The sequence below is a fragment of the Gouania willdenowi genome, chromosome 3, assembly GCF_900634775.1.
Source record: "Gouania willdenowi chromosome 3, fGouWil2.1, whole genome shotgun sequence".
Classification (NCBI taxonomy): domain Eukaryota; kingdom Metazoa; phylum Chordata; class Actinopteri; order Blenniiformes; family Gobiesocidae; genus Gouania; species Gouania willdenowi.
This window is the reverse complement of record NC_041046.1, coordinates 40810585-40836593: the sequence shown is the minus strand read 5'-3', so window position 1 is coordinate 40836593 and position 26009 is coordinate 40810585. Positions and strand designations below refer to the sequence as shown.

The window sequence follows — 26009 nt, the reverse complement described above, 5'->3', positions numbered from 1 at the left end:
TTGTGTGTTGTTGGTATTATTTAAAAATATTATCTCCCAGTGTGTGTGTTTTTTGGTGTCATTTGGTTGTTTTTTTATGTCATTTTGTATGATTCTCTGTTATTTTTGTGTATTTTGCAGTGATCTTGTGTATTTTTCTCTCATTTAGTGTGTCTGTTGTCGTTTTGAGGGTTGCTGGTAATAGTAAGTATTTCTCTCACTTAGTGTGTGTGTTTTTGGTGTCATTTTGTGTATTTTGTTGTTGTTTGTATGTTCTTTTTATTATTCAGTATATTTTTCTCTTATTTTGTGTTTTAGTTGTCATTTTGTGAGTTGCTGGCGATATTTAGTATGATTATCATTTGTAATTAAAAACAAACATTATAAAATCACTTTCCACTCTCTCAAGTACCCCCTGTAGTGCCATTGCGTACCCCAATTTGAGAAACACTGGTTTAAACCACTTGAAGACTAAAAACTTTGTCAAATTGCTGCAAAACCCATTTCAGACCTTTCCCACTGTGTATAGTGGAGGTGACCTATTATGAGCTCAACATGCACAAACTGATGGAAGCTTTGTTTAATACAATTTCCATATCAATGATTTAATCAACTTTTATCAATGAGGACAGCCGGGGCAGCGCCAAAAGAAACAGAAAAAAAGAAAAACCCAAAGCCCATAGTGGATAAAATCACATGTCAACCTGATGCAATTATGGCTTTTAATGAACACTACAGAGAAGCTCGGCACGCGGGTAATTAGGAAATTAGACAGAATTACCGTACTTGTCAAGAAGAGAGAGAGAGAAAGAGGCAGGGATCATCGCAATCATGCCTTGCCGATGACATCGCCTTGTCAGCTTGATTGATTGTCATTTCAACAGCGAAATGGACAACAGAAATGTAGGCCATGGAGAGAAAGTTGCAAAAAGTAAACTAACAGGAATCCAATGGGTGGAGGGAAGCACAAATGCAACAGCCTCGGATGTAAAAGAATACAAATAAAACAAGTAAAATCTACACCAAGCTTTTCAAAGTATTGGTAATAAAAATAAAAAGGTTTCGATTTCCTTAAAATATCCTCTCAGCAACTCAAAATAAAAGACTTCCATGGATTAACTCACTCAATGCCATTCACGTAATATTAAGTCATTTCAAATCCAAACGCTCCATGCCAATGACGAGAAAACTCGTCGGCAATTACGTATTTCAAGGAGATTACTAGAAAACACCCAGGCGGAGGTACCTCATCAATATCTAAGCTGTAGTGTGATGTAGTGACCTCCTGGTGCCCTGAAGGTGGCAGCAGCGCACCTTTAGATGATTGATTAACGACTGATGCTACCATTAGCTAAGGAGGAAGAACCAGGGACGAGGGAGATTATGAAGTGATATTGTGAAGTATCCAGCAGCTCACAGCACCACATACAAACACAGAACATGTGTGGACTTCAGTTGATTAATGATAATGTTGCGATTGTGAGATTAAACCATCAACTAACTGGGCTAAACGGGTCATCTCTGCTTGTTGGGAGGAAGAGGAAGTTACATCTGTGTGATCGACGGTGGGCAGATACAAAATACAGTAAGCAAAACATTCAACTCTGAGCCAGATAGCAAAATAATAATAATTTTGCCATCAAAAGCCTTGTCTCAGTGTTGTTTTTTTGTTTTTTGTTTTTTAGTAAACCAATGTTCAGATGTTATAGTTTTCAATAAAGCAATAAAAATTTTTAAAAAATTAGATTTTTTGGGGGGGAAAAAGCCTGTTTTCTCAGCTTTTTGCTGTGAAACTGGCGATTTGTGTATAACTTGCTCTATTCAACTGCCGTTTACGGAAGAACTAAACAAGCTACAAACAATTTTTTTTCCTGATGAAAGTAGAGACTTTAATCTTTTTAAAATCTGGTGTCAGCTTTCAGTTTGACTTAGTACAAAATATTCTGTGGTTCTTTAAAAATCAGTCAAAATGAGTTCAGAGGTTTGACAGATTAAAGTCCTTACTGGATTAAAAAGAAAGTCGATTACTAGTAGTACTAGTAAGATTTTGATTTGGTTTTTAGAGCACTGATAAAGCAGAATCTTCTACTAGTAAAGAGTTTTGTGTTACTAGTAGTACTAGTACACTTAAAACATGTTACTAGTACAAACTCAAAGCCTTATTTTACTGAGTACATATACTCCAAATCTGAGTATGAGTAGAACTTAAATGTGGTTAATATCACTGATTATTACTGACTAAATTTATGCTTTTTATAAAGACAGGTCATCGTGTGCACTTGGAGTCTGAAAGGATGTTGCATGTTGTACTAGATAATAATATGATTGATCTCAGATTACCTTAACAAAATGAAAAAGGTAAAAATTGTGACTCATAAAAACAAAACAAAAAACAATATAATTTGCAATCACATATTTTAGAATAGTAATAAAGTTCTTTGAGTGTAAACAAATGAAAAAAAATTCTGTTTTTCATGCTCAATGTTCAGCTGTTCTCCAACCCCCACCCCAGTTTCTTAACCACTGCATTAAAGAGAGTGTCTAGATATTGAAACATAGATTTGGTAGCCATGGAATGGACAGGGGATGTATTCATGATCTTGTCAGTGGAATCAGTGGGATGGTAAAGGCAACAACCATTGGTCAGACAACACTGACTACAACAATCTGGACAGAAGACAGATGAAGCTACAAGTTCTTTAACTCATTTGGTGCCCACTGCTCTGGGAATAACTACATGCTATTCACCTGCTGCTGATTATGTTGGTCTTATGCTAAGTTTATCCACATGAATGCTAACTTGTCAGCCGAAAAGAGCTGCGTGTTTGCTAAAGAAAATCTAATGACACTGAAAGGATGAATAGTATGAAATTATGCAGCCTCCAGCTGATTAAAGCCTTCATCAGCCACTGGATGCAGGAGGAAGGGGGGGGGGGGGGGGGGAAGAAGTAGAGGAGATGGAAAAAGGTGAAAAAGGGGAAATCTAAAGCCCAGAGACACATACACACTCACACAGCAAGAACAGGACACATCAGAATGAGAGCTTTTCATTCTCATCAGTGTTTAGCCTGGGGCTGTGGCTGTGTCACTGATAAGTGATGACAGTGGGCTTCCTCACGGCCCACAGAGGGGGCTCTGCTACACCACAGCTCTCCGGCCCCCGTTCTCTGAGAGGAACCGGGGAAAATTAATAATTATCATCATGGATAACACCAACAGGGAGCAATTCATCATCACTCTCGTCTCGCACAGCTATGTGTCAGCGAGCCGTGTGGCCTGGCCAGATACTATTATACCATGATGAGGAGGGGTATTCGACGGAAGGAGTCTCAGGGGCGGGTACAGGGGGAAGGGGAGGGGGGCAGAGGTGGGCGGAGAGGAGAGGGCTAATGCGCTTTTGATGGGGTTTATCCAGGCGTGGAGGCTTTGAGCACGACCACCTCGCCAACGCCATGGTGTGGATTTCCTCTTTGGTCCAACCTCCTCAGTCGCCTCTCCCAGATTCTCCAACCAAACGAGGGTGAGATGAAGCGCGACCCAGTGTTAGACACAGAGCACCTTAGGATGGCATTTCTCATTCTGGACATGAATCAATTAAACTGTGCAGTAACAGGAAGAGCAGGCTGAAAGTCAAGGCTTAAATCTCAAAAATGGTGAAGCCCACCTCCTGAGACCTGGCAATGCATTGTGGGGGACATCAGTCTGCAATGTCTACGTCAAGGACTATTTATTGTATCAACTTCAATCCCACTGTAATGACAACAGGACATCCTGGCCTTTCCAATGAGGCCTCACTTGTGGGGGTGTGGCAAAATTAACACATGGACTGTCTTTCCAAAATGGCTGGTATCTCAGCTTCCTCATTTTTTAAGACCAGGGGGATAAATTATCATTTTTCTTGCTGACATAATCCTAATGTTGTCAATAATCAACAAAACATAACTTTTAGTCTTTGTCCTTTGTAATAGAGGCAGGACTTGCTCACCCCCTGTTTTTCACCGTTTTCCATACTTCAGGAATCAGAGGCCTGAGTGAGGCAGAACGGTTTTTGCTAAGAATTGTGGAGGAAGATTTAGATTTTGAGCTTATTAGGTTATTTGTACGAGTACTTGTGAGTTGTATATTGCTTTAAAGCTGCAGTATGTAGAATCGTGAGACTTGTACAGAACCAACCACGCTTCCCCCTCCCCTCCATGTTTTGAATCCTATCGTCCCTTACCGGTATCCTTGTGAACGTGCACAGCTGTGGAGCTCTTAGCGACTCTTTCTCAATGAGACATTATCTTGTGTTTTTGGATAGTTTTCCACATCCAGACTGCAAATGAATTGCGCATGTTCTCTCCACCTTGGACATGCATGTTTTAGGATTACAAGCCATTTAAGTGGGGCGGACTTAAAGCCCCACATACTGAGTCAGGAGGACCTCCATGAGTCTGGTATGAATGTGCCTTTAAACTGTTGCTTCACCACGTCGGTCCCCATCACACTTATACTATCGTTGGTACGTGACACGCTTGACTTAAGTCGAGCAGCCAATAGTAACGCCCATAACAGCTCATGGACCACTCTGTAGAAAGTCTCTGATTGGCTGAAGTCTAGCGTCAGACAGCTGAATTTCTAAAGTCTAAATATAAAGCCAAGGGAAGGAGAAGAGGTTCAATGTCCACACTTTGAATTACAATATGCTCAAAGGTTAGTATGGATTTTTGACCAAATAATAATAAACTTTATTTTTATAGCACTTTTGAAAACACATGTTACAAAGTGCTTTCCAAAGGAAGTTATACAATAGAAACTAAAATATATCAGTTTTGGTCAGAGATTAAAACAGTTTAAAAAACAGAGATATAAAAACAAGTTAGATGTTACTGAAAATCAGGGAAGGCTCTGCGATAAAAATTCTGTTTTAAGAAGTGATTTAAAAATTGTCTCAGAGTGATGCCAAAAAAACTTACATACTGCAGCTTTAACCTACAGTGCTCCCTGGGTGCTCATAAATTTCATGCATGTTTTTTTTTTTATAAATATGGGTTGATTTAAGTTTTAAAAAACAAAAAAAGCCCTTATTTATATAAAAGTGACAAACTATTGTTGAATTTAATGAGCAGTTTGGATTTATTCTAAAATAATCCTTTCTGTATCAGTTTATTGTATGATGTTAAAGCTGAATATTTGAATAACATTCTCCTTAATGCACTAAAAGTCCTCTTTGAATGTGAAAAGTATCTGTCCTGTCAGTTCAGAAGGCCATCGTTTTATCATCCACCCTTCACACCTTTTTAAATATAATGAAAAGCAGGTGAAATATTAATGGCGGGCACTTCCTACTCATCACAGGCGCTACACTCGCGACATCAGCGGTGATGAAATATCAGTGTGGAAATTAATTACAGGCAGAAACTTATTCTCTCCTGCCAGGCCATCAGCATACATCTTCGGAGAGGACGAGGTTTTGTACGGTTGTGGTTAATGGATTCCTTTGAGGCCCGAACAAAAAGGAGGAACGCGGGATGGTGTAAAAACAGCTTTTTGCGGAAGTTTTCGGCACAGATCCACACACCGTAGACACTGGGTACACAAAGCATGTGAGATGTCAGGAGGCAAAGAAGGCAAAGGAGGAGGGGGGGGGGGGGGGGGATTTGTCTTGTGCGTGAATGGTGCAGACGCAGGGGTTGTGCTGTTCATTTAATGCAAGGTTAGGCAGGCTGAGCTGATGAATGGACTGTCGACAGGAGAACAAAAGCAGGCGCTCCATCATAGGACGGGAGATTCAGCGACGCTCTCTCTCCAACCCCCCCACCCCTCCTGGAGCAGCTACCCCTTCATGCATTCAAAGCGTAACTATTACTGAGTAACTGACTACAGATCCGCATCTGAGTTACACACAGTCTGTAAGTCCTTCTCCAAGCAGCATGAATGCTTTAGACCAGTGGTTCCCAAACAGGGGTACATGTACCCCTAGGGGTACAGGAGCAAATTGCAGGGGGTACTCGGAAAGATTCAACAGTTCATTTAAAAAATAATAAGTACAATTTTCCTAGGTTTTTTTAAGGCTATTTTTAGGACAAATTCACCAAAAACTATCAGTACTATTGCTCAATAAAATACTAGATTTTATTGTAATTTATTGAAACAGAATTATTTTATGCTGTAGAGGCCATTTTGTCACACTTCTGACTAGGAGTGTGACGATATCGCAATACGGCGATATATCGCGACATATCACGGCATTTTTCCGCACGATCGAAATAACAATGTGCTACCGCTAAGTATTTTTTTTTTTTTACTTTTTTTGCTTTTCCACTAAAATGTGCAGGAAGGTCTTCACAGAAATTTTGTCACTGTTTGTTGAAGGAACCAATATATTGTTTACTGGAATATTGCATCATAATGGTGTCACTGGTAAGAAAGACCCTATTTATTGTTTACAGAAAGCACTATTGGAGATACTTATTCGTTTACATTGGTATGTTGACACTTATTTACAGAAATATTGTACTAAAATAGTGTCACTGTTCATAGGACACTTTTTCAATTTATTGTCTTTCAGAGAAATAAAATAAAAATTGTATTTTTTCACTTAATCTTTTTTTTCTTATGTAATAGAATATCGCAGATTGATTTCTGACCAATAAATCAATAATCTCAGTATTGTCATATCGTGAGATAATCGTTATCGTGAGCTTTGTATCGCGTATCGTGAGGTACCCAGAGGTTCCCACCCCTACTTCTGACAATAGGAGACAAAAATTAGCTAAATTTTACATATAGGAGAACATGTTTACTTACCATTGAAGTCATCACTATAAAGTGAATGGTATTTAAAAAAAAAAAAAAATCCACTCTTTGTTTTTAAAATGTAGATTAAGTACTAGGGATCCAATGTTGGAGACACAGTTAAGGGTTTAGGGGAGCATGTTGTTCCACAAAAAATAATGTAAAATCATGGAGAGGGTACTTAAGAGAGGACGCATGATGCAAAAGATTGAGAACCACTGCTTTAGACGAGTGGATACCATATACAACACCTTGAAACAGTTCATTAAAAACGCTCAACGCTGATAAATCAGGTTGTGCCGCTTAATACTTATTCTACACCGTAAAATGTACAAAAACACACAACGTGAGGGATGTTCCACGAAAGGCGGAGGTAATCAAGAGTAAAAGACAAACTTCTTCATTCAATCATCATCAATCTTCAGCTGCAGATGAGCCAAAAACACAGAAAGGACTCAAGATCCTAGGAATAGAAACTGGATGTTTTCAATTACAGCACAGAAAAATGAGAGGATGTTTACAAATCCCATTAAATCTGCCAGCCGTATACCCAGGGTGCACGGGCCAGATAATAACCACCTATTGATTATCCATTAAACCAATACGCCAGACGGTGCAGTGCAGCTGAAAAACAAAGCTGCTGCAACACAATGAGCTACACAAACATCACTTCACACACACCACGCAACATCACAGGCTGCTGTAGGGAGGCTGGTTTAGACTGAACATGTGACTCAGACTGTCATGTTAGCAGTGGTCCACCAAATAGACCCGTAAAGCATCCTCAGTGCATGGACATCTCAGCTGACCCTTATTAAGGGCAAGTTCTTCACTTTTGTTTTGCACCCATTGGTCACAAACGTCCACACAAAAAATATAAATTGCAAACACAAAGTTACATTTAATTTTTAAATATTAATTCAAATTGTTTTTGAACAGAGCAGAAAATTTTCCCAGGCTCATGTGTCTGTGTCCAAATAAAATATATACCCATGTTTCCTGAAGAAAATGCATGTGCTGATATTTACGGCTGAACGCTCTATGAAATAATGCAGAAGATATGATGAAAACAGTTGAAATGGGTTGGAAAAACATAGATATAGGCTATAACGTGTTGGAAAAGAAAGATGCAGGAAAGCAAAAAAACTCAAGAAAGTAGAATTAAGATGAAACACATTAACAAGTTAAAGGATTTGAAACATTCTCAATAAAGTTGAAAAAAACTGAAGAAGTTCACAGAGTTGAAAAAAAGGTAAAGAAAGTCGAAATTGCGTATTCTGGAGGCAAAACGCAATTTATTATTAATAATAATAATAATAATAATAATAATAATATTGAAAATAATAATAATAATAATAATTCATTGGATTTTATAAACCATGTTTCATAGACACTCAAAAGCTTCACATTGATGTGCATTATTCTTTCACTCCACACACGGTGGTAAGCTACAATTGTAGCCACAGCTGACAGAAGCGAGGCAGCCATAGTGCGCCATCGGCCCCTCCCACCACCACCAACACACTACATTCATACTAGGCAATGTGGGTAAAGCACCTTGCCCAAGGACACAACGACAATGACTTGGCTGGAGTGGGATTCGAACCCCCAACCCTTCGGTTACTGGACGACCCACTCTCCCACACCTTAAATAAACAAGAGTGAGCCGCTCTTTTAGCAGAGTAAACAAGCAACATGACGACTCGTCTGCTTGAATCTTTTCTGAATAATAGGAGTAAAACCCAACAAAACCAAACAAAAAACCCAATAAAAAGAATACTACATAATAATACATCTCTAAAATAAGTTTACAAATTATTATTACATGGTTCCCACACTTTTTTCACAATGATTCTTCAAAACTTTTCCAAAATGTATTACCAAATGTCCAAGACTTAGTGCTAAACCACTAAGATCTATTCAAGAAAAATGAGCGGGCCTTTCCAGCGTACTAGTGTAACAGATCTCATAATTATGACTTCATATTTTTTTAATTATTTTATTTTTCCTAGTTTAAAAAAACATTTTTAAAAAAAATTACTGTCGGGAATGGAACGGGTTTCCGTAGCTTCCATACTAAACAGTGTTCATTTTGTCGACTAAAGATTTTCGTCACAGTTTTCGTCGACTACATTTTTAAAAAAGTGACAATAACTCGGCTATGACTCCTTTGAAAAAAATAAAAAATAAAACACAGTTAACAAAAACTATGTCAAAAGATGTTTGTATTTGAATCTGTATGTTTGTGTTCACAAACAATAAATGGTAAATGAATCTTTCAAAAAAATGCAATGTTAACGTCATTTTTTTTTTTTTTTTTTACTTTGTACATGTTGTCAAAGGTCAACACTACAAGAAGTAAAATCTTTTTAAGAAAGCAATGCATGTTTTGTTATTGCAAATAAATAAATTAATCTATTTCATTGCATAATTGTGTCAAATAAAAAGAATAAAACTAGACTATAACTGAAATAGTACAGTAATTGCCTTTGACACCCATTTTTTTGGCAATATTTTTCAAATAACAATGCATCAGATATTGAATGTAACACTAAACAACAACTAACTAAGTGCTACTGTGTTTAATTATAAGATTACAAATTCAATTTGCGGACACATTTATTAAAAGCGATGTGCAGCACAAGGTGTGAGAGTTAAGGGACTTGCTTCACGTCCAATAGTAACAGCAAAAGTTGGATTTTAAATGTTAAAATAAAATAAGCTATATTTCCAAATTGAACTTTTCCTAAACAGTAAAATTATCCCATGTCTTTTCAAGACTGGAAAGTCATTATTCCATAACTTTTCCAGGAATTTCATGACCGTGGGAACCCTGTTACCATCACACAATGGTTACGTGCCTGTAAGACGTGCTCACTAAGGGCTTCATTCTCCCATGTGTGTAAGTCCAAAAAACCACACAGCGACGCTGTTTCTGGCTGTGCTGTTCTACCCCTGTACTTAAGTCTGCCTCTGCGCGCCTTCATCCCAGTTACGCACTCTGGGTGGAGCATCCCTGAAATGTGGGTGTTCCCATTTCAAATCTGGCTTTATGCGCATTCTCCGGTGTCCGTAAGTTCTTTTCCTCTTATGTTCTTCAAACCCTGGAATAAGTGCAGCGCCCCCATAAGGTGAAACATTATATTGCACTAGAAATATGGCCTTAGTTATATTTGAAGCCACAATGACTCGTGCGTCGTGCAGCAGCAGCTGTGATCACTCAGCTGCTGCTGCACAATTAATTAAAACACTGACAAACACAGACTTCTGTCCCCGTTGGTCACAGTGATTCAACTATTTTCATACTATGTCCGACGTAAAGTCACAGTTTGATCCACTACAGAGTGAAACAAGCTGTCATATGCGGATGAGGACGGACCACAAACTGTTCCCACACATATTTGATTGAGGCTCTGCTCAGGTCGCGTTATAATATTAATATTTAAAACTGCGTATTATGGAAGCCAATAGTTGTGTTTCACTGCAAACATCCCTCTGTGTTAAAGCAGGACGCTCTGCGGCCGCGTTATTTCCTCATATCTCCATCTAACTAGGTCACGCTTTACAGTGATGATGATTGATGATCAAGGAGGGAGATTTGAACTGTGACTCAGTCACACTGCAATATTCTGATCAATGATCTGATCAAATCAACCTGTTACATTGTTTATCAATGAAGGCATTTCAAATTAAAAGTGAATTTGATCATTTTCACGGATTCTAATGACATTTACAATCGTTGGGAAAAGTCCAGGTTCCGTGATTTCTAGACAGCCCAAAAATGATGACATCACCGCCTCCTTTCCTTCAACCCGCCTTCATTCACACATACGCACTTTTGTTCTACCTTACGCGTGGTGGGCGTGTCAGCAGCCTGGACCGGAGAATACGCATAGGAAAGAAGCGCGTAACTGCAGGCATGCAAAAAAGCGCTAAGTCCAGACGGGAGAATAGACCCCATAGACAATAAAACATTATCATGTGTTTTCGAAAAAACAAATGAAGGCATAGAATCTATATCTGACATGTGAGTGGGTCACATTTACTACACTGTGTGACACATTCACATCAGACTCTCTGATTCCAATTCAAACTCTAATGAACGTCCATGAGACAGACGTACTCCAGAATGTAAAGAGATGATCCTTCAACGTTCTGATAAATGTTTCTCTGTAGTTTGTGAGGCTTGGTTTCTTTAACACAGCAGCTCTGATGAATGGCCACTACACACAGTGGATGTGCAGCTTTCTGATATTTGACAAGTCTTTCATAAATAAAGCACTGTTATAAAATATACATAAATCTATCAAAGCTACATAATTTTAACGGTCTTAAAGTGTTTGTAAAGTCATAACGAATGAATTAAAAAATCATCATTTATATAAGTGGGTAGTGCTAGCACAGTGTGATAATAAAGTAAATGCGTTACCGTGCATTCAGTGGTCTTTGTCATCTTCAAGCAGAAATCTGAAACAAACTCCAGGTCAGACAGAATCACACTGTTGCAGTCGATTGTCTGTAAAAGATCCAACAATTCACTGGTTCACACATGTTATGTAACACAACACAGAAGACACAAATAACACCTAAATAACACAAATGTTTAATGATGTGTTTTTAATTAAAGGCAGGACGATATGTTATGCGAGAAGCAACATTAAAAAGTTACATGTTTCTTCAGGGGTAGAAGTGATGTCACCAGATTATTATTTATTTTTTTTTTTTTTTTGGACTCTCATTGAACCTGTAGAAACCATAGAACCCTTATTCGAACTATTTAACCCTTAGAACCCAGTGCCTCTTACACTAGGGTCTTGTACTGTATTTAACCTGCTGAGCTAAAGCTGCGTCTATGTTGTGCATAAAAGGATTTAAAAACAATTTCTTTGATTGGTTTTAAAAGTTAAATTGTGAGGGGAAAGGATCGATTTTATAAGTGGTTATCAGCCATTATATTTATTGGATTGACTGTGAAATATTCCACAGCATTATTATTTAGGGAAGTTGTTGTTAAGACGCTGACTTGATACTAAATTTGGGCTGTATGTAGCGCCTCAACTGAAACCATACATAAACATAGATTTCACAGAAACTCTGGCAATGAGCTTTAAGCTTTTTGTCACAGATTGCAAACAATGTTTGGTTATTTCCTGTATTTTAATCTAGTTTTTAATTTATTATGAAATATGATGTTACTTGTTCCCGATTGAAAATGTGACAAATAGTCAGTAGTGTTGGGGGAAATGGGCGCCACAGCTGGAGCTTGAGAATTCACCTTTGTTCAAAGTGGGGAACACCCAAAAAAGTTTGAGAACCAGTGCTTTTGGGGCTCCGACCAAACAGGGACTGATCCAAGGATGCTCGGCCAGGACATGAAAACTACCAAAGACACATATGACGCTCTCACATACTGTACACCTGCTACACTATGGCCATCACAGACCATCAGTTAACATAGTTTAAATCAAACTTGTCCATTTGTTCAGTTAAACATCTTTGTCTGTTAAAGAGGGGGGGGGGAAAAGTGCACACACATCTGTTTAGCAGGAATTTATAATTCCATGAGAGGGCTCTCAATTTTACGGAGTAGCAGCCAGCCTTAATGGAATGTTATTGGATCGTATCATGCGGAGGCAATAGATGGGAGTCCTTGTAATTTGGGAAGAGGGGCTGTCCATTTGTCACTGGAGGGGAGAAGCTATTGATTAGAGGATTCAAATTCCATTACATCTTAGCGCTAGCCTCATTCATCACATTCTCAGACGGGTGGAGGGTGACGCGCTCATACACCAAAATACTCTGAAATGGAATGTGTAGCTTTTCGATGTGGGGACTATCTGGTGTTGAGTGTTTTTATCTCTGAGTAACGCGTGTGCTCTCCCATCATCTGGGTGAAAACCGCTCTATCCGCAGGAGGTTGAGTGGGAAGAAGTTTCCTTAACAGGAACTTAAACGGGGATTAAACTGATCAATCATCCAGTGCCTTAGCACAGCTGCAAACACACCAATCGCTGAGTTTTAGGGTGCTAACGCTTCCGTGACACCCGAGTGCCGAGCCTGTTTTGTGTTTTAACAGCTCGAAGAGGGAAAACTCTATTTCTCCTCTTCTAAATACACAAGCACACAAAACACAGTGATAAGTGTGTTTAATTACCTGTCTCATAGATGTCTTAAGACCACATAATTAGTCTCAGAGAAGGTGCTTGCAGACAATATATGAAAAGAATAAGCAACAAAAGACTAAACAAAGCCGTCTTTAAAGAGTAAACTGTGACTGTCCTCTATGGGTTGAAACCAGACTATTACATTTGAATTTCTCTATTTGCTGGGAATGGATGTGAGGATTTGTTGGCTACTTACGATATGACCTAGTGATGCACTGAAATTCCAGCCAACGAAAATGGCCCAAAAGTGCATTTTCGGTTTTTGGCTGAAAACTAATTTCTCACCGAAAAACAAGCCGGCAGGATGTTGTGATGATGAGAGCAAACTCCACGGTCAGGTGGCACGCTTCTCTGGAAAAGGACCAGCTTCTCCGCAGACTCACAGAGCGGCTTTATTTCAGTACATCTGAGCATTTAAAGCTCATATCCAGAGTTTCTGAGTTTCTGAGAAATCTGTTTATGTATCATTCTTTTGAAATGCAAAAAAATGCCTAACTAGTCTTTTACTACGGTCTACTGTTGGTAGTCGTTCATATACATTAATGTATATAAGTCCCACCTTCGTCCTATAGACCCCTACACAAATAGAAAATCACGCTGCGATCGCCCAGCCAAGAGGCTTCAACTTCCTGTAGCAAAAACTGTCAAAGTGAATGTATGTGCATAAATTGTGCACGGAAACAAGGCCATGCATCATAACAGCAAACAGGTATCACTGTGAGCAGCATACTGTAGCATCATAGAGCAGCACTCAGACACTCCAAAGTTTCTACTAAAAAACTAAAGAAAAGTCCTGGTACAAAGCTTGTAGATAAACGTCTTTATCTCGGAGCTGCTTTTCAAAGATGGAGGGACTTATGGCCCTGATTTGGCGACATTTCTCATGAACAGGTAATAAACTACCATAAGTGGTTTATTAGTGAAAAACAATACTACACGTGTGCTGGTGTGTTAAACATTGTTGTTATATTCCGCTATGTGCGTGCACAAAAGTAGAGGCGTGGCTTCTGGTAGATTGGCAGAGGCAGGGGGAGGAAGTGGAGCTGTTTAGGGAGAAACACTGAGACGCTCGCTTCTGAATTTTCTCTCTCTCTTTTTATTCTCCGGATATCAGCTTCAAGTGTGTTCTGAGCCGTTTGAAAAGGAGCATTAAGTGTGTTCTATGTTTCTGTGTCACGCCGACACTGTAGTTACATGTAGCGCTCGGTCATCACAGACCCCTACACCGCGAGTCTGTCTGCACATCGGTAGCATTAATCCAGTTTTAGAGTCTGTCAGCGCACGTTTCACACAGATCCTCTGATTGATTCCCTTTTTTTGATATTGACATCACAATTACATGAGTACAATATTATTTAATGTATGAGTGGTGACAAGTTATTTTATTTTATATTGTGCATTGTTGGAATGTCAGCGCTAAATTAATATATTTCATATTTTATTTTATTTGTTCTTTGAAGCATTAATGTTAATTTATACAATTGCAATGATTTATAGTACACATTCATAGCCATAAATGCAATGGGACTAATAATTTCTTTCGGTTTTCTCATTTTCGGCCAAGAATGTTGATTTTGGTGCGCCTAATATGAACCACCACTATAAGCTCCGCCCCTCCTATAAAAACGGTGATGAGTAGGTTGGTTTGAGAGAATTGTGAATAGAGAGCTATAGTGAGTGTTGAGTATGTAGTTAGCATAGCATAGCATAGCATAGGTGTGTCCTAACTGCTACAGGAGCCCCACCCACAATCAAGGCATCTTTTTTCATTCATTTCAGTTACTCTTTAAATAAAACAGCTCTCATTGAATTACTATTATTACACGCCGTGTAGTTCACTGAGCGCTTGGTGTTTACCTTTACGACTGTCGGCTGAGAAATGAGCGTCTCTGCATTCACCACCTCCACCACCGCCTCAGGCACCACAGCCTTCTTCATGCAGGCCATGTTGAAGCCATAAACGTCATCCCAGAACACGACGCGGTCTCTGTGCTTCTGTGCGTCTCTCACTGCTGCCAGGCTGATGTTGCAGAGGTCTGGGTACACTGTGGAGAACCAACAGATGAACAGCATGGAGAAGGATCAACACAGGAAATAACCCTGACCTTCCTCTGATCAATAAATGTTAGTGACACCATGATTCTGGTAAAACTGGAAAGATCATGAAATACATGAAACTAAAGTAAAAGTACAAACGTTTTATAGAAAAGAGAGCAAACAAAAAACATCTAAATAAAACTGATATTGGATGTTGACAATATTGGCATCTAAAGCAGAATGGTGCATCAATGATACAGATGCTGATGATCATCAGTTTAAGGAGGTCATATTTTCACCTGTGTTTATTTCATTGTTTGTACATTAGGAGGATTACATCAAAATAACTTCATGGATTTAGACAAAATATTCGCTACAAGCGAAAAACTAAATTGTGGTGTATAAACGTGCTCATGTCATGGAAAATGTGGCACCAGCGGACGTGTTTTATTCCCCTGAATATGTGGTTTGTTGACAGCTAGGGGCTGAATTACACCCAGTGGAGGCCGCGGAAGTTTGGTGTGCTTCAGCAGCGGGGTTGGGTTTATGCTAATGAGGGCTCCGCTACGTAACGCGGCCCTGATTTCTGACTCGCCCATTAAATCATGAACACAGAAATTGGAAATACAGTTTTGGAAGCTCCACAATGAAATTACAAATGGTTGAATGGTTTTGTACATGTGTTAAGGAAATACATTTATGACCTATTTAATGTGTTTAGAAGAAAATGTCAGAATTTGCTTTACACGGACTTTAAGGTTTATTCAATTTATGTTGAATATTCAAACAAAGAGTATATACAACAAAGAAAAAGCTTTTCTAATGCACTTCATACCTCTGACCTAATATAATACTTTTCCACAAACACTGGCTAGACACCCTTAATATTAACAAATAGCACAAAAACATTCAGCAAATGTAAAAATCAGAGCGAGCTTTAAAACCGTGTGGGTGTGGAGCTCTACATCAATCTGCTTTAATGACTGAATCCATCAAATGCTCTGTCCTACTTTCTAACTTTCTTTCTCCCAGTAAACATCTCGGACCACTCTGTGACGTGGAGGCTCGGTTTAATTCCAACCTCAAGTTAATTAGAACCATGAGAAAGTGTGAAAATGGAGAAGATCTTAAGTAGGGAGACCATACGTCTGGATTTACCCAGATATGTCCTCTTTTCACGTCTAGTCCGCACCGTCTGGCTGGATATTATAAATAGATAAAAATCTCCAGGTTTCCAAGGGACCCTGAACGCATCTGGGGGATTATGTTAATTTAAAAGATCGTAACTCCATTAATATTTGCTTTATCGGAGAAATTCCACCAGTTTCTGAAAGCTAACGAGTTTCTCTTCGTCAAACATGCAGCAGAGAGATGAGAAAGACTGAAAGAGACCAAACACTGGTGGATTTAATTAAAAAATGTCAACAGGAAAACCCTCCTGGATGATCAAACCTCCATGGAGGTCCAGAGAAACTTATCCTATAAGAAGTTAAAGTCATTTATTCAATTGTATATTTACTGACAATTTAATGTTCTGTACGCCTTGAGGTTTTTTTTTATATATATAGTTTTAGTTTCTAGGAGGAGATGTTTCTCATTGTTTCAATGATTGAGAGATTTTAAGAATTGGGGTTTTATATGAGATTTTTCAAGTACAGATTGTTATAATACATGAAAAAGGCTCGAGTCACCACTGATTTCTGATTGTTTTTAAGTCTTTGTTATAAAAATAGAAATTGATTTTAAACCTGATTGGGAATAACAACTTATTTATCAACTATATTGAATTTTTCCATTCCAAGGAATATTCAGGAAAACATTGAGTACTTTGAGTAAGTGTCCCCTTTTTTGGAAAATCAAAATATGGTCACCCTATCTTAAGATGTTAAACATTAATGTGAAGATTATGAGTAGATTCTGATTATCAATCCACTCTAATCATATCTTAACTCAGTCATACAAGGAGCGGTTGCACAGAAATAGGATTTGATTTCATAAACAAATGTTCATAACCATTTTCCCTTTCCTCCTGAGGCCAAGTTCTCTACATTCTCCTCCACACACAGGCAGGATGCCCATTCAACGACACTTTAACAGCTCACACTTTGAGCCCCTCAGCATTGCACACCAACTTTAATGAGTCAACTTCCTTCGCTTTAAAAATGACAACAGTGACGGAGAAAAAAAAAAAAAATCATTTTCCTTTTTCACGCAGAGACAAAGACGAAGCTTCCGTTTGTCCATTAGGCTTTTTATTAATTCAGCTGAGCGTGCTAATGAAAGTCCTATAGCATTAATTATAAAGAGACACCGCTTGTATTTGCTTGAGCTCCCTCGCTGCTGACTTTGTCTTCTGATAAAGGATGAACAACGAACCACACGCACAAAAAAAAAAAAAAAAAATCAACGCCTTGGGCAGATTTTTTTCTGATGAAAGATATTGTAAAGTTGTTTTCTAGTTTCCATCATTAGCAAAAAAATAAATAAAAAATATCTGAACCAAGTGGTGCATCCATCAACGAGGTCGATGTAAATTCATCACATTCTGCTTCAAGCTTTAGAAGTACTGGGGGTGTCCCGATACAAATTTGTCACCTCTGATACAATACCGATATTGCAATCTTGCATATTTGTCAATATAAGAGGTTATATTTTTTTGGGGGTATTTCCCACTTTGAACAAAGGTGAACTTTCAAACCCCACCTGTGCACATTGCTCCCCAAATAATCCTGAGAAATAACACATTTTCAAATGTTTTAAACTAACAGGCAACATTATATTTCATAATAAATCAAAAATCTGATACTAAATTAAAATAATTACCTGCACAAAAAACAAATGTAAAAGCAAAACATTGTTTGAAATCGAGGCCAAAAAACTTAAGAAAACAACAAATAAAGGAAATTCATTATTTAAGTCAGCTTTTGAAAGTTTGTTTAATGTTCCGCTCCATGTGAAGTACATGCTGACGTAAATCATTATTTTTGCACTTTAATTCCATGTTACATTTTTTTCCCGGTCGCACAACTAATGCAATCTAATAATTTATATTTCTTACGTACCAATTACATTTTTAAGCTTCTCGTTATTATTTGTTTGTGTGCACAGGCGTTTTGTTTCTTTATTGTCAATGAAAAAAAGGCATTTGGCATGGAATTTAAAATGTCCTCCTGTTTGTCGCGCCCCACCTGTCAATCTCCTTTCCCCACCGGGGGGGGGGGGCACGCCACACAATTTGGGAAGAAGTGGGTATAAATCATACATACTTTTATTACTCATTTTGTAGTGTGGAATGCTAGAAAATACCTGATCAAGTGAAGTTACTCAAACAGAGAACAATAGTCATCAATAGTAGGTGTGAGAAAAACTGACCCATTTATTATTAACCAATGGGTTACAAAAATTATAACCTTAAACATAAGTAGTACATAAATAAAAAATGAATTAAGAGGACTGGGCGTCACTACATGTACTACATCAACAAATAATGAACTAGTCCAATAGTGGACAGTTTAATGTTTTGTGATCTAATGCAATGTCAATGTCAGCTTTATTAATACAGCACATTAAAACAGCCAGCAGCATACCAAAGAGCGTTACAGTGAAGAGAATAAATATATAAAACACCATAAAACAAAAGACATTAAAACAACAATAAGTAAAGCATTAAAAGATTTAAGAAACTCTTTAAGCTCTGCCGAAGGCCAGGGCAAACCAGTGGGTTTTGAGCTTAGTTTTAACAGAGGACAGACTGTCTGCAGTCTCCACAGCTCGTGGTAGTGCATTCCAGAGGGTGTGAGCTACCACAGAAAAAGAACGGTCACCTCTGGATTTTAAAATGGAATGAGGAACATCTAAAACCATGTGATTGGCTGACCTCAGAGCTCTGAAGGGCCGATGCAATGAAAGGAAGTCAACCAGGTACTGGGGGGCCAGCCCATTCAGGTACTTAAAAACCAATAAAAGAACCTTCAAATCAATCCTGTACTTCACTGGAAGCCAGTGCAGAGCAGACAGTAGGGATGTAACGATTCACTCAACTCCCGATACGATTCGATTCACGATACTGGGTTCACGATACGATTCTCTCACGATTTATTTTACAAAATGGTACTGTAAACAAATGATGACTGAAAAATATTTCTTTATTTTATTGGGAAAAAAACTAGAAAATACTGTACTATTTTCCTTTTATTTTTCCTTGTCAAAATAATCCTTTGATAAACTATTCAAAACAACGCAATTTAACTAAAAATAAATCTTGAATAAAATAAATAAAGGAATAATACAAATGAAGAAGAAGCCTATAATTTAAATTCTGGTTCTATACTAATCAATGCAAAACTACATAAGTTATTTTTCTTTTTAAGAGTGCAACAAAAAATGTTTTTGTGCCTTAACAATTGGACTTAAAAAAAAAAAAAAAAACAGTCATAGCATTGTATTTACATCAGATATTTGTTTGGAACAGCAGAGGGCGCTGGTAACCCAGTGGTCGGTTGGCATGCAAATATTCATGCAGTGAAGAAGAAATGCTATGCGCTAGCAGACAGAGCTAATAGAAAAACGTGACTTTTACAGATATTCACGTAATATTACAGATATTCTTTCAGTGCTAAAGGGGTAAGGAATCATTTATGAACATGTTTAAAAGTAGAAGGCGGCCAGAAAGAAAGTAGTAGCAGGATACACCCGGCGCCCACACTTTTAAACAAGAGAATGATAAATATATATTCAAAAAAAAGTACTGCAATTCAATTTTCAGAATATCAATGTGAACCGTGATACCTATGAATCGATTTTTAACTGCCTTACGATTAATCGTTACATCCCGAGCAGACAGTACAGCAGTTCTGTGCTCACGTTTCTCAGTCCTAGTTAAAAAGACGGGCCACTGCAATTTGGACAAGCTGGAGGCGGTTGAGCTTGGACTGACCGATGCCAACATAAAGAGAGTTACAGTAGTCCAAGCGTGATGTAATAAAAGCATGATTCACCTTTTCAAGGTCCTTATTGGCATGATATGGTTTTTACTTTAGCCAGCAGCCTTAGCTAAAAGAATCAGGACTTTATCATTGACCTGACCGGTCTTACTAATTTAAACGCACCATCCATGATAAAAAACAAGGTTCCTAGCCTGGGGACGAATGAAGAGCACTAGAGAGCCCAGGGACCAAATAGGACCACCTCAGTTTTATTTTCATTCAGAGATAAAAAGTTCAAATCCATCCAAGCTCTGATGTCCCTTAAACCAGTGGTTCCCAACCAGGGGTACGTGTACCCCAAGGGGTACTTGAACACATTGTAGGGGGTACCTGGAAACATTGATGAATCTATTTCCAACATGTTGAGTCATTTTTAAGCCTATTTCAGACACTGGTTTTCCTAATCTGAAGAGAGGCCTCGGGGGGGGTACATGAGACAGAAAAGGTTGGGAAACACTGCCTTAAACAGTCGACCACATCTTGGAGAGATTCTGTGGTCGGTGTTTTTAATGACAAAAAGTTGGAAAAAGTTACTTTCTATATAAGCCCAAAGCTAGCACATGTTAAAAGATAACAGTAAATATTGGTTGTACTTTTTATTATGCAGTAATTAAAAAGTAATTGAGTTACTTTATGACAGAAACAACTCGTAATTGAAACTCATCAGACTTCACAGGACTTTAAACTTTATTAAGACAAATAGTTGTTATTTTATTCAAACCGTCTTGGACTTTCTACAAGTTTTAAGATCAACATTAACAAGAGCTAATTTTCTATTCAGTATAGTTGATACGTTAGAATGAAGAGGCTGGAGGGCTTTGATATTCTGACTGTGAAGTAACATCAGTAAAAATGAGGCCTGAGGCTTTCATTGATGTCTTGTTAATTTGTGTGTTCGTTTGTATGCTAGTGATTTACTTTCATTTGGTCTCCTTTTGTTTGTCCTCTTTATGCAAAGCAGCGTTGCCCTGTTTATGAATATACTGCACAAACGTTGGACTTGATTTGTCATTTCATAACATCAACTTTATGTATTTGAGTGTCTTTGTTGAGTCAAAATGAGCTGTTGAAATTCGCCCTGTACCAAAACTATGATGACATCAAATCTGCAACAACTGACCAACATTTCTGGATCTGAAGTCCAGAATAATTAAACAAGCTTCAAAACATGGTTGAAACTTGATATAACGACCACTGAGTGTGTTTGTTTTCCATTTGGTGCATTTATTTACGTTCCAGGTCGATGTGTTTTCACGCTCAGTCTCACACGACCTTCGACCCATCGGGCCATAAAACGTGTGAATAGATGGTGACAACAAAGTGATGGGCAACTACTGGCCTCTTGTTATTAGCTGAAGCCTTTTATTCTGACCCTGTGTGTCACATGATCTAACCACTGTCTCCACAGAAATCTTTAAACACACACACACACACACACACACACACACACACACACACACACACACACACACACAAAAAGGTAAAAAATAAGTTAAGAAAAGAGAACAATTGTCTCTTATTTAATCGTGCTCCGATAACAGAAATGAGTGAGAGGAAAGATGGTCAGTGGATGTTTTGGTCATTGAATTTTCTGCTCAGGAAAGGAACTCGAAAAAAAAAACTGATTGGTTTTCTGCAGAAATCGCTGCAAATATATTGCACCAAAGTGGGAGTAGAAGGGTTTTTTTGGCAAGATGTAAGGAAATTTTGCACAAAACCTTGTTTTGCCGTTTCAAACATATGTTCGGAGTACAGTTCCAAAAACATTTTTTACAGCAGGGAAAATATAGAGATAATTCATATATTTTGGCACCAGAAAAACAGCAGCGTCCTCACATGTGCTCTTATTTTGAAAAGAACAACTTCCTGTCTCACCATATTGAAAAACGAGGCATTTTTTTGTTTTTGCTCTGCTGTTTTTGTTTTGGTTTTAAAATCAACCGTTTGTTTATCCCTTCTTGACCCAGAAAAAAAAGTATGCCTTGAATTTCAACTTCAGTTTTTCAATTTAAAAGTTCAGTATCATGCTATTTTTCATCCATCTGAACCCCAAAAACATAGTATTTGAGGTTCATTTTCCCAAACTCGACTGTTTTCCAGAGTTTTAGCCTCTGAAAAGTCACTTTCATGACACTTCTATAAACAGGCTGTTTTGGGGCCTACTCATGCATATTCATGAGTGGGAGTGTCTAGAAACGCAGACTTCATGCCTCGCTCTTGCAAGGGAGATCAGTGATCACCAAAGCGATTTTCTTTTGCTATCCACACACTGTTGTTATTGTTTTCAGCCAAAAAATCAGCGCATTACAGTAAAACACAGATATTTAAGAGGCTATTGTGATTGTGAGTCCGTCTCAGCGCTTCAGGCTGTGTGTTTATCACAACAGCAGCAGCAGAGTCATTCAGCTGCTTCAAACACTCACCGGAGTGTTAAGCTGCTATGTCACTTTCTTCTCCTACTCATCTCTATTAACGACAGGAATAGTGCATTTAAGGTGATAATCATTTGTTTTGTCCAACCGCTGCGTCGCATTGTGTCACAAACACATCAGATCTTGTCAAAGGCGATATAACGGTAACTAAAAATGGAACTGATTGCAACTGCTCCCTGGTACTACTCTGTGGCTGCCCACTGCTCCTCAGGGAGGGGTTAAATGCAGAAAACAAATGTTGTGTATGTAGCTTTACATACAGTATATGACAATAAAGTATAATATAGGGATGTAACGATTAATCGTCAGGCAGTTAAAAATCGATTCATAGGTATCACGATTGATATCGATCTTCTGAAAATTGAATCGCAGTACTTTTTTTAACCAGCAGAGGGCGCTATCCAGAAGTGTAGGCGGCGGGCGGAGTCTGCTAATACTTTCTTTCTGGCCACCTTCTACTCTTAAATATGTTAATAAAGGATTCATTACCCCTTTAGCACCGAAAGAATATCTGTAATATTACATGAATATCTGTAAAAGTCACGTTATTCTATTAGCTCTGTCTGCTAGCATAGCATCTCTTCTTCACTGCTAGATTAGCTGCATGCCAACCGACCACTGGGTTACCAGCGCCCTCTGCTGGTCCAAACAAATATCTGACGTAAATACAGGGCAATGACGTTTTTTTTTTTTTTTAAAGTCCAATTGTTAAGGCACAAAATACATTTTCAGTTGCACTTTTAAAAAGAAAAAGAACTATTATGCAGTTTTGCATTGTTTATTATAGAACCAGAATTTAAATTAATCAGCTTTTTCTTCATTTGTATTATTCCTTTATTTATTTAATTCAAGATTTATTTTTAGTTAAATTGCATTATTTTGAATAGTTTATCAAGGGATTCTTTTGACAATGAAAAATAAAAGGAAAATAGTACAGTATTTTCAGTTTTTTCCCCCCCCAAAAAATAAAGGAATACTTTTCAATCATCATTTGTCTACAGTCTCATTTTGTAAAATAAATTGTGAGAGAATCGTATCGTGAACCCAGTATCGTGAATCGAATCGTATCGGGAGTTGAGTGAATCGTTACATCCCTAGTATAATATATATTCTATATTAAACCGCAGTGTTTGTTTTAGCTGTGAGGTAGTTTGAGAGGGAGGAGCTTACATTCTTATAAGGTAGGAGGAGCCAGGATTGTCAGGAGGAGGACTTTCCATGATGTGACGTCACATGCAAGAAAAATCCAACTGGCCCATTTGGACTTTTTACAAAATGTGTTATAACAAAGGAGGGAGGAAACAGAATTTTTACACTCTGTCCCTTTGAATGAAGCTAAAGGAATGTAAATCACTGTAACAAAACCATTATAAAGTGATTTTTTTTTCAAAAACGAAACTCAAATAATCACTCATTTTATGTTTTTCAATTTCTTTTTCTGAACGGAAAATTCAATGACCAAAACATACACTGGCCAAAGATGCTGATTGGGCACATTGTGGTCCTAGTTGTATGGGAGACACTCAGGAAAGAAATGGAAACAGATGAATGGGACATGGAGGGAAAAAGGGGGTGGGGGGGACATCATGGCCTCCCTAGATTCATAGCTTTGACATCTGCGTCCTTCTCGACTCGCTGCCCACAACCCGTTTGTCATGCCTCTCCCCTTCAACCCCCCCCATTGGCTGGATGTGAATGAGGAAACGACAGTGTGGAATGGGGAAGGGGGGGCATAGGACCAAACTGATCCTTTTTCCCTGGACAGCGTGCTGTGCCAGGCAGGCAGGGACACATTAAAGGATGAAGGGGAGGTTAATGTGCTGCTGCAGCTCTCCTCTGCATCCATCACCAGGTGCACCAAGACATGAAATAATCCTAAAATCAACCCAAACCAGAAGCTGAGCAGTGACCTACAACTTTACCAGGATTGAAAATGCTGCGTTTGTGTTGCTTTAGCAGCGTAACAACAACACCGAGGGGCGTGTTTAACTCCAAACAAACAGTAAACACACTCGTAGCGCTGACACAAGCTACGGACTGTGGTGCTTTCAACCATGCATGACAACCTGCCCATTTAACGAATGGTCCAAATGCTCTAATTTTAATGTCTATTTTATTGATTGCAGAGCTTCTGTTTGATTACCATCTCTCTGTCATGAAATTGGATCGCGAGGAAATCATGTTCACTGAGCAAACAAGTCGACCAAACATTTTTTAGCAACAAAAACAAAAACTGATAAAGTTTTTACACCAGCGAATGTTTGCTCACTTAAACTGTTCTAAGATTCATTCTGATTTGCTTTTTTTGGCCCTGTGTGAACTAAGGCTGTACGAAGAAAAAAATTTAATTATCGTATCGATCCAAAAATATGTCAAAATCAATATTTCTAATTATGTTTTATAACAAAAAAAACATTTAATTGCGCTAAGATCTGCATAGCACGTAAACGCCCAGTCACTAGGTGTCAGTGAACCACATCAGACCTTGTTAATCTACCTCATTCCCAAGTTGACTGCACTTTATTTTCATAACATACATACATTTTTTAAAAAGAATTTAAGAACTTAACAGAATCAGAATCTGTTGTAGAAGCAAAAACTTTTTTGAAAAACGTAATTTGACAGTTTGATAAACATACCACTTGTTTTTGATAGTGGTACTGGAATTACAGTTATTTACTTGTTTTTGCATGTTTAAAAAAAATTAAATGAATTGCATTTCATACCATTAGTAATTATTGATATCACGATATATATCATTATGTATATGAAGATAAGGGCTGGGCAATATGGACCAAAACTCATATCTCGATATTTTTTCTCAAAATGTCGATGTACAATATAAATCTTAATATTTTTAATTCAAATAAAGTCTGACTGGGTTAAATCTGCTTATGCAAAATGCCACGCAGACACATTTATTAACAAAAGGCTGCAAAAGTGTTCTACTTTTGACTCTTTATTCTCTAAGGGACAGCACATGTGAGTGAGCTCTGTACTGTGGCTTGTTTAGGGGAAAGTCTAGGTTATGACACACTCAGTAATCCATCTAACTCTGTTTTTCATGCTGTTCTGAAAAGTTGTGAAAGCAGCGACGGCTAAAACGAGTATTTTAAGATATAGAAAAATAAATATATATAGGCAATATTATAATTTTCCATATCGCAAAAATAGAAAACTCAATATACCTTGAATCTTGATGTATTTCCCAGCCCCAATAGGGATATATCGAGACATAATGAATCATGACATGCACATGCAATCGAACTCTAGAGTGGATCAGAGAAGCAGATCCTGCTCTATAACAAACTCCACTTGGTAAAAATCAGCAAAATGTCGAATTTGCGTATTCATAAAGTGCTTCTGTGCATTATTTGTGCAAAATATGAGTTTTTCTTTTTTTTTTTTTTTTTTTGAAGAAATGTAATGATAATTAAAAAAATGTTTATTCACACATATGAACATAAACATTAAGCCTTCACTATTTTTGTGGTTATCATTATCAGCACTATTTAAATAACCTTAGATCAGCCGTGCAACCCTGATCTTTATTCCTGATCCAATGCTGATCACCTTAAATGTAATCATATAGAACCATTTGTTATTACTGGACAAGAACTTTTGAGTAAAGATCC

The 26009-nt window shown here is 38.0% G+C and overlaps 1 protein-coding gene across 1 annotated transcript in view; it reads right to left on the bottom strand.

Annotated features, from left to right (window-relative positions):
• Positions 1-26009, bottom strand: part of LOC114456660 (protein arginine N-methyltransferase 3-like) — a 75068-nt gene that overhangs the window by 14794 nt on the left and 34265 nt on the right. Inside the window, exons 12-13 of the mRNA XM_028438583.1 lie at positions 14778-14965; positions 11186-11272 (exon numbers count right to left, since the gene is read on the bottom strand). Of these exons, the coding sequence (XP_028294384.1) occupies positions 11186-11272; positions 14778-14965 (275 nt within the window). The remainder of the gene's footprint in view (positions 1-11185; positions 11273-14777; positions 14966-26009) is intronic.